The 9,824-nt window shown below is 53.0% G+C and overlaps 1 protein-coding gene across 1 annotated transcript in view; it reads right to left on the minus strand.

The window, feature by feature from the left end:
* The window catches only part of SLC35F6 (solute carrier family 35, member F6), a 15,531-nt gene extending 5,707 nt beyond the window's left edge, over window positions 1–9,824 (minus strand). The window contains exon 1 of the mRNA XM_011972663.1: window positions 9,675–9,824. Coding sequence (XP_011828053.1) covers window positions 9,675–9,751 — 77 coding nt within the window. The 5' untranslated portion in view covers window positions 9,752–9,824. The remainder of the gene's footprint in view (window positions 1–9,674) is intronic.

A 9,824-nucleotide genomic window follows, 5' to 3' on the forward strand; every position in this document is an offset into this window, starting at 1 on the left:
TGGTCTTTTTATTTACACGTTTTAAAACATTACTGTAAGAAGAGGTCCATAGGCTGTGCCAGACTGTCAAAGAGTCCCATGGCATGAAAAATATCAAGAACCTCTGGTCTACACGAGTATGTGGGCCCTGGGAAATGACCACCTAATACAGACCACCTGCTCACCTTCAAAGAGCCTGAATGGTTTGGAAGATCTTTCTAATGCTGACTTTTAAGCAGGTGGCAAAGACATCACACTCCTGGTGTGACCTCCCAGCCAGCACCCGGCAGATGGTGATGACTGATTGTGACATACTTCCCCAATGAGCCTAGATACAAGCCCAGAATCCTTTGTGGCATAGTGCTTTGGGCAGCTTAACCACCAATCACTCTGAACTGTCTGCCATCTGTGCGTGAAAAGTCTGTCTTGAATTTCATCTTTGCTGGGCTTGGTTAGGTCTGTGGAGTCTTGTCTAATCTTTCATTTGAAAGCCCTTTAGGTATCTGGGGACTTATTGACCTTCTTCTGAATCTTCTCATCTCCTGGCTAAACAGCTCCAGCCTCTCCTAACCTTTCACCCCTGGTCACTGACTTCTGGAAATACTCTGGTATACCCAGGCCCAGAGCCAAGAGCATGTGATCTGGCCCAGACTGAGGCTAGCAAGGCGTTCCCCTCCCTCGTGTTGACACCCTGGGTTCGTTGACACAGCTCCAAATGCATCAGTCACATCACATGCTGACTCAAGTCAACACAGACCCAGAGCCGTTTCCTGTGGGCCACTGACCTGCTCCTACTGCAGCATACCCTGCATAGGCAGTGGATGTCTCTAAAGTGCAAGACTCGGGGCTTCTTTTTATTAAATGTCTTTCCTTGAAATGTCTTTCCAGGGTAGTCAGATTGCAGTGCACAGCTCTGCACTGCCATTGGCTCATCTCTGTAGCGAGCCTCAGCTCCCAAAGGGCAGGGGAGTCCTCTGGTTCCTGTACCTGCCCCGCAGTGCCCCAGAGCATGTGCCACTGGTTGTGCCGCAGTTAGGGTCTAAGTTTGACAAAGTCCCTGTGCAGCTTTGGCTTCTCCATATGCCTCTGAGTTTGAGGAAGAAAACAGGGCTATGGCAAACCTATTCCACAGTGAGAGACCCCACCAGCTCCTGGAGATGTGGAGAAAGAGGGGTAGTTAAGACTGCTTGTGGTTCTTAGGAATGGTGGGGGCAAAGGAGAGTTGAAGGGAGAAGTTCGGACAGAACTGGTTAGAAGGCAGAGAGAAACCGGGAGCCTGGCAAGGCTTGGGGACCAGGCTGTAACCAGTCCCAGTACCAGTGGGGAAAAGAAAACAGGGAGTTTGGGAGCAGGGGAAGCCTCCACTCCGGGTCAGGAAAACACCTGACCTCATGGGCTGGAGTCTCATTTCTTCCTTTTTTTTTTTTAGAGAGAGGGTCTCACTATGTTGCCCAGGCTGGTCTGCACAAATCATTTACAGGCATGAGCCACTGTACCCATGGTGCCTAATTTCTGCCTGATTTGCTGTTGGCTCTTGGATCCCTGGCCAGGACAGCACATGGAATATGGGTAAATGCCACAGACCCATCAGGGCTGCTCTTGAACCCAGTCTTGCTTTTGCAGAAAGAGCTGCCTGAGAAGGCTTGCATGAGGCAACTGAGTGAAACAGAGGCAAAGCAAGGAAGAGAGAAGAGGTCAAGCCTTACCAAGGGCACAGAGCCAACTGCCCAGAGCAAGTGAAGTCAGAGAGATGGGAATCCCCAGGCCAGGAGCCAAGGCTCCTCTAAGAAGGACAAGGGAGCTATTGCCAGGTCCATGAAGGTTGACCAGAAGCTTCAGGCAAGGATTATTATTATTATTATTTATTTTATTATTATTTTTGTCTGCAGGGGGCAGGTATGGAAGCTGCTTCCTCATCCTGGTTCCACACCCAGACCACAGACTGGTAGGCTCAAGAAGTCCTCCCTGATCTGGCTGTGGGGTCACCACCCAGAACTCATGCTGGGCTACTGCCTGAGTCACTTATAGTAATGACAACTCACACACCCAGCACATTCTGGTTCCTCATTTACTGTCATCTGAGAGAGCTCAGCACCCGGCTGCTTCCACATCTCTCAATCCTCTGCTCCTGGCACGTTACTCTACGGAAGCTCAACATTTTTTGTAGAATGAATGAGACTTCCAGATCCCTTTCAGCAAACAGGCCAGGTACTGCAGTGCAGAGGCCACGTTTCCATAAGTCCTACTTCCCACCTGAGTCTGAGGGCCCCCTGCTGGTAGAACGAGCTGGTCCACAGGGGAAACCCCTTGGGGCCTATCCTTCCCCAAAGTTGGGGTGCTTCTTGGGGAGCTGACTGTAGGGCTGGTGCTGAGCTCCCCACCTCCCACAAGGGTTGTCTTCGCTTTCTCCACAGGTAGCTCTGCCTAGACAGGCCTGGCTGGCAGCGCTCCCGGCTGGGGAAACGGAATCTCTTTGTATCTGAGGGCCTGGGGCAGGCTGACAGCCCAAGGGATTGGGTGTCAGCAGCATGGGATGCCTTGTCCAGCCTGAGATGCTCAGGCCTGCAGGTACCTTGGGGCAGAAAACCAGGCTTCTCATCCTGGATTGGAGACAGGCTTTGACTCAAGGTGCAGAATCAGAAAGACCCCAGCCTCACAGGCTAGAACAAAAATCCAGCCCCAGTGTGCCTGGGATGACAGCAGTGACCCCTAAGGTGGACAGCACTTTGCTGTCAGTCCTTCACAATGTTTGTTTTTTGTTGTCTTTTGTTTTTGTTCTGTTTTTTTTTTGAAACGGAGCCTCCCTCTCTCACCCAGGCTGGAGTGTAGCAACGTGATCTTGGCTCACTGCAACCTCTGCTTTCCAGGTTCAAGTGATTCTCCTGCCTTAGCCTCCCAAGTAGCTGGGATTCTGGGTACCCACTACCATGCCCAACTAATTTTTATATTGTTTTGTAGAGATGGAGTTTCACCATGTTGGCCAGGTTGGTCTCGAACTCCTGACCTCAAGTGATCCACCCACATCGATCTCCCAAACTGATGGGATTACAGGTAAGAGCCACTGCGTCTGGCCAACAACATTTGTCTTTTTGTTTTGTTTTTTCAGACAGGATCACGGCTCACTACAGCCTCAGCCTCCCAAGGCTCAAGTGATCCTCCCACCTCAGCCTCCTGAGTAGCTGGCACTACAGGCATGGGCCACCATGCTCGGCTAATTTTTGTATTTTCTGTAAAGGCGGGGCCTTGTTATGTTGCCCAGGATGGTCTCGAACTCCTGGCCTCAAGAGGTCTACCTGCCTCAGCCTCCCAAAGTGCTGGGATTACAGGTGTGAGCCACTGCGCCCAGCTCATGTTTCCTTAAATGCACAATTCATAGGACACTCCATTAAGCCTTACAACAAGGATCCTCATTTTAGATGGGGACTCTGAGGCTTAAGGCAGATCCAGGGTCAAACCTTGCTTGAATTTATGCTCAGAAAAGGCAGAATACAGAAAAAACCCAGAGTTTTAAGTCCCACAGGCTAGACAAGTTACAGGGATAATCTTACCAACACTGACAAACTGTCAGAAGCAATACATGATATAAGGGTATATACATGACCTGGCACATGGCAGGTATTCAGCAAAACTCATTTTCTGCCCCTTCTCCTTTCCCTTCATTGAACAGAAGCCATCTCCCCCTTGCTGGGGTCAGTGTGGCCCCAGCTGTGCTTCAGCCTGAAAGCTACTGGAAAAACATCTGGAACCTGTCCTGCTGGCTGAGGCAGAGGTGGCTGGAGGGGCCTCAGGCCATTGTCCCTGCAGTTCACAGAGCCACAATGCTGAAACAGAAGAAACTCAGCCATCAGCTGAACAGAACTCCTTATTTGACAGACAGGAACCCAGGTGCCAGAGAGGGCTCCAGGGGCCCACAGCTCCTCAGGGGTTGAGACAGGGCCAGTACCCTGGAAGCTCAGCAGGCAGTTATGCGCCTCCTCCCTGATGCTCTGAAGCTCTCCTCTGAGTTCCTGCTCCCCTAGCTGGTGGGAGGAGAGGGGCAGCCCAGCAGATGGGCCTGTCTTCCCCGCAGACACTGCATTCTAGGGGAGATGACCTCCGGGGCAGGAGGCCCGAAGGGCTCTCGCGGGAACAAGCTGAGGCCCTCCTTTCGGCAGGCAGGCTGGGTAGTGGGCTCTCCGTGCTGGGTGGTGAGTCACTCCCTAGTTTGGCCAGGCCCAAACTCAAAGCTCAGCATTCTGGGAGGTGTGCACGTCCACGTGAGCGGGGGTGGAGAACACAGACTGAGGAAGTGGCGACGGGGCTGGCTTGGGCAGATTAGCTGTGGCCATTCCCACAGAATCTCTGCCACTTCCTCTTGTGTCCCCAGCTTGTCAAGCCCAGTGAGTCCCCTTCTTTCTCCTGCCTGGGACCTACAGAAGGGCCAAGGCTTCTCTACTCTCTGGGGTGCCACAGCAGGTGGCCCTGGCTCCTGAGGTGACAATGATGAGCCCTCTCATCTCTATGGACTAGAAACTTTCCTCATGCTGGGCGTGGTGGTGCATGCCTGTAATCCCACCACTGTGGGAGGCTGAGGCAGGTGGATTGCTTGAGCCCAGGAGTTTGAGACCAGCCTGGGAAACATGGCAAGATGCTGTCTCTACAAAAAATACAAAAATTAGGTGGGCATGGTGGCAGGTGTCTGTGGTCCCGTTGATTTGGGAGGCTGAGGTGGGAGGATGGCTGAAGGCTGCAGTAAGCTGAGATGGCACCACTACACTCCAGCCTGGGCAACAGAGACAGACTGTGTCTTTAAAAAAAAAGAAAAGGCTGGGTGCAGTGGCTCACGCCTGTAATCCCAGCACTTTGGGAGGCCGAGATGGGCGAGGTCATGAGATCGAGACCATCCTGGCTAACACAGTGAAACCCTGTCTCTACTAAAAAAATACAAAAAAATTATCCAGGCATAGTGGTGGGCGCCTGTAGTCCCAGTTACTTGGGAGGCTGAGGCATGAGAATGCGTGCACCCGGGAGGCGGAGCCTGCAGTGAGCTGAGATCTCACCACTGCACTCCAGCCTGGGCGACAGAGTAAGACTCTGTCTCAAAAAAAGAAAAAAAGAAAAAAGAAAAAAAAGGAAACCTTCCTCAGTAGATCTTCAGTGTCCGGGAAGAAGGTAGGGCAGGGATCACCAAGTCCATTTTACAGATGAGGAAACTGAGGCTCAGAGAGGCCCAGTGGCTCATCTATTTCCCAGCTCCCAAGGCTTATGCACTTCCCACCCTACTACACTGTCCTCCTGAGTTAAGACTTCCTCAAGCTGGCCCAACAACCCCTTTGAAGCAATTATCCCATGCCAGTTCATGGAACCAAAGGGTAGTGGGGGTAGCTGCCAAGGGCAAACATTGGAGCTGGCACAGAAAGGACACAGAAGAAGAGCTAACGCCTCTTCTCTAGAAGAGGCCTAGTGGTTTCCAGGCCTTGTGGTTTCCAGGCTTCCTGCCACTTCCTTGGCAGGGTCCCTGGCCTGGGCATGAAGGGAAGTCAGCCTCATATCCCTGCCTGGCTGGGAGGGCCCTACAGCCTGCAGAACTTAGGAGGGGAGCTGAGCTTTACTTAGTGGGCATCTAGTAGACCCTGGCTCTATTAATTAATTAATTAATTACTGTTATTTGTAGAGAATGAGGTCTCCCTATGTTGTCCAGGCTGATCTTGAACTCCTGGGCTCAAATGATCATCCCACCTCGGCCTCCCAAAGTGCTGGGATTACAGGCTGGAGCCACAGTGCTCAGTTGACCCCGGTTCTTCATATGTAGAACCTCAGTTGGATTCAGTAGACTGGGGCTCTGAAATGAGTACCTGAGGATGGGCACCGGCTCAGGCAGACAGAAGTGGCTTGGCCTAAAGAAGTTGATTGACAGAAGGTGCTAGTGAGGAGGTTTTGAGAAAACAGCCAGGGAAAGAAGAAGCCACTTCACAGGGAGGGGCCCCCTGCCAGGACCCAGGGATGGGGTCACAGGGCCAGCATGGCTGGTGGCAGTCTCCCAAAGTCTGCTGAGCATGCAGAGAGGAAAGTTGACCTGCGGCCCCAGCACAGCAGGCAGCACGTGCTCAGATGTGCTTCCTCATCCACTGCCTTTCATCCTCCCAAGAACCTGGGAAGGGAAACATCATGCTCTTGTCACAGGCCAAGAAACTGCCAGAGACAACCATAGGCTGTCAGTCTGAACCTTGAGTGGCCTGGGCTCCAGCGGGAGGACAAGTAGGCTGGTGACAGCAGGGTCTCCAGGCCGGCTGAGAGGCTTGATGCCCAGTCCTGGAGAGAGGACACATCAAAGGCTGGGAGGGCAGATGCCACTTACAGGTTTACAACTTCCACAAGCACAGGCTTGTCTGTCCTGTCCTGGGGAGCTGTGGGAGGAAACCCTCAGGAAGGAGGGACTTTGGGGTATCACAGTCATAAAAGAACAGGACTTAAAGTCCTGAGGCCTGGGTTCCAGCCTTCATTCAGACACCAAACAGCTGAATCACAGAAAGAAACTTCTCCTGGGGCCTCCTTTGTAAATTGTGGGGATTAGACTGGATGATTTATCTGCTTTTAACAACTCTAAATGCCCCCAAAATGACCGGAGAAGTCCCTAGCCACACCCTCCAGTGGTGGTTACGAGCATGGATGCTAGAGCCAGACCATGCTGGCTCAACTATAAACTCTGCCACTTAGTAGCTAAGTTGAACTTGGGCAAGGAATGTAATCATTTCCTACCTCAGTTTCCTTATACAGGAATATCAGCCCCTAGCTCTGTCTGATAGGGCGGTTATGAGAATTCCCTGAGTTCACACATGAAAGGGCAGAGCAGGGCCTGGGGCATGCGAGGTGCTCTTTGTGCATGAGATGCTTCTGCTAGTTGTCAGTACATGCTTGCCTATCTGTGCCTGCTGGAAACCTTGGGTCAACAATGTGATTTCTTTTTTTTTTTTTTTTTTTTTGAGACTGAGTCTCACTCTGTCACCCAGGCTGGAGTGCAGTGGTGCAATCTTGGCTCATTGCAACCTCCGCCTCCCAGGTTCAAGCAATTCTCCTTTCTCAGCCTCCCAAGTAGCTGGGACTACAGGTCACACTACCATGTCCAGCTAATTTTTGTATTTTTAGTAGAGACGGGGTTTCACCATATTGGTCAGGCTGATCTCAAACTCCTGACCTCAAGTGATCCACCCGCTTCTGCCTCCCAAAGTGCCGGGTGACAGGCATAAGCCACTGTGCCTGGCCAGAAATGTGATTTCAAATCCATACTTCACATCGGGGTGTATGCAGCTGCTCCCACATGCTCTTTCTCCCTAAGAGTATCCTTCTCGTGGTTTGACCTTAGAACACTGTTTAGGGTCCAATTTGGGGGCCTGTCTTGGGGTGGGAGGATCCTGAGAGGGCCCACACCAGCTGTCAGGCAGGGGACAGGACCAAAAGTTGGGTCTGTCACCTGGGAGCCTTTTTCCTAACTCTCAGGCAGCCTCTAAGGGTGACGCCTTCTGGGACTGAGGATCTGTAAGTTTCCTACCTGACTGGTTTGGAGTTTTCTAAGGAAGGAGGTGAGTCAGCACAGTTTACCCCAGCAGTAACTGGCAATCTGGATTCTCCTTAGGGGCAACAGCCCTAGTGGACTTACAGCCACTCTCTAAGCACTTCACAGCGGCCTTGGCTAGCATGACAGAACAGAAGACTTGCTTTGCTGCATTCGGATCCTGAGATGGGAACCCTCAGGCTGGGGCCTCTGAACAGCTAAGGACTCAGCATGAGGAGTGATCCCCAGGAGGATGCAGGGCCTGGAAGTCAGCAGTTCTCCACAAGGCACAGCTGGCCAGAGGTGAACCAGAGGAACAGGTGGGGCCCACCCAGGGCTCCAGTGACTGTGCCCATCGTTTGGGGAAGGGAGAACACTGTGACTGCTGTGTGGGTACATGTGTGTCTCCTCCACCTCAGATTCCAAGCATCTCGAAGGTAGGGATCACCTCTTGGTCACTTCTGTCCCCTTCCCTCACACACCGTAGGTATCTTATACATGCCTGATGAGGCACTTTTCATACCACTGATGGAGTTTGCTAGGTATAAATGCCTCAGAAATAAGAAATGGCCATTTCCCTTTAAAAGGCTGACAGTTTCTCAAAGTGTGAAGCCAGATAGAAAACCCAGGGGACCTGGAACACCACTTTCAGAGTGGAAAAGCTCCTGATGAGAGCTTTTCCACACCACACCAATCCCCCTCGCTCGGGAGCCTGACAGGGCCCAGGTGGACATGAGGTCTAACTTGGAGAGGGCCACTGTCCACTGTTCTCCATGTACCTTGGTATCATTTCAAAGGCCACTGGGCATTGCAACTCTTATGGTGAAAAGGAGGGGCCGGGCACGGTGGCTCACGCCTGTAATCCCAGCATTTTGGGAGGCCGAGGTGGCAAATCACCTGGGGTCGGGAGTTCAAGACCAGCCTGACCAACATGGAGAAACCCAGTCTCTACTAAAACTACAAAATTAGCCAGACGTGGTGGTGCATGCCTGTAATCTCAGCTACTCAGGAGGCTAAGGCAGGAGAATCGCTTGAACCCAGAAGGCGGAGGTTGCAGTGAGCCGAGATGGTGCCATTGCACTCCAGCCTGGGCAACAAGAAAAGGAGGGGCAGGAAGGCCCTGCCCTGAGATGGAGACAGAGAGAGACAAAGAACTGCCATCCTGCCCACAACAGAGGGGAGGCTAGGCCCTGTCCCTCAGTCTCATGACTGCCCTGGGTCCTTAGTCCCTAACCTTCTGGGAACTATCCCCCTGTCTTACCCCCAAAACATCAGAGCTGAACTGCCACTTGCCCTCTCCGTCTGAGTTAATGGCACTTCTCTTCTCCCAGGCAGAAACCCTGGAGTGATCTTTGTTTCTTGCTCATGTGGTTCAGGCCTGTGGCCATTCGGCACCTGGTCTCTCCCACCAGTTGTCCCTTCCTTTCTCTTCTCACTGCCACCTCCTAGTTCCCCTCCTCTGCTATGCAGCAGCCTTGGAGTGGTTTTTCCTGCACCAAACGACTCTTCATGTCATCGAGTGAATCATATCACTTTCAACATGTCATTCCCCAGCTCAAAAGCACTTTTCTGATTATGGGAGAAAATCTAGCCTGGGCATTTGATGCTGGTTACAGCCGACTTTGATCTGGCCTTTCCGTAGACTTTCCTTGGCTTAAAGTCTCAGCCACATTCCGAAATCCCACCTAAGCTTCAAGGCGCAGCTCTAACCCCTCATCCTTGCGGGGCCGTGGGGTACCTCCCTGTCTGCCGCTTGAGGCCTCCACGCTCACTGGGTCACTCGGCCTGCACAGCCACTACTGCAGCTCGTGTGTACAAGTCCTGGGGTCTCTCCCAGCTCATGGAGGGAGGTGCTCAGGCTTGGACGCCGGCACTGGAAGGGCCGCGGAAAGGAATCGGCCAACCCTCCTGTTAAAAGATGTGGAAACAGGCGCGGAGGCTGTACAGCAAGTCAAAGCCGGGGCGTGGATACCCCCGCACGGGGCGCAGCCCCGCTCCGCATTTCCCTGGGCCTCGCATCCCTTGGGTGGTCATAAAGCGCGCGAACTGACTGGAGCAAGTGGGAAAGCAGAAGAAGCCGGGAGGGCAGGGCCGAGAAGGGGGAAGGCGTAGAACGAGCGCGGGGGTCGCCAGGGCCTGCGTGCCAGTCAGGGCCCAGACTCACTTTGCCGAGAGCGTGTTGATGGAGCCGGTAACGAGCATGAGCCCGGCCAGGAACAGCTGGTACTTGGTCCAGGCCATGTCGCGGACGCTGGGGCTCGGTCCAGTTGGCGGCACCCGGCCCCGTCACCCGGGGTCTCCTGCGCGAGCGCTT

The sequence above is a fragment of the Mandrillus leucophaeus genome, unplaced genomic scaffold, assembly GCF_000951045.1.
Source record: "Mandrillus leucophaeus isolate KB7577 unplaced genomic scaffold, Mleu.le_1.0 Scaffold13, whole genome shotgun sequence".
In the NCBI taxonomy this organism is placed as follows: domain Eukaryota; kingdom Metazoa; phylum Chordata; class Mammalia; order Primates; family Cercopithecidae; genus Mandrillus; species Mandrillus leucophaeus.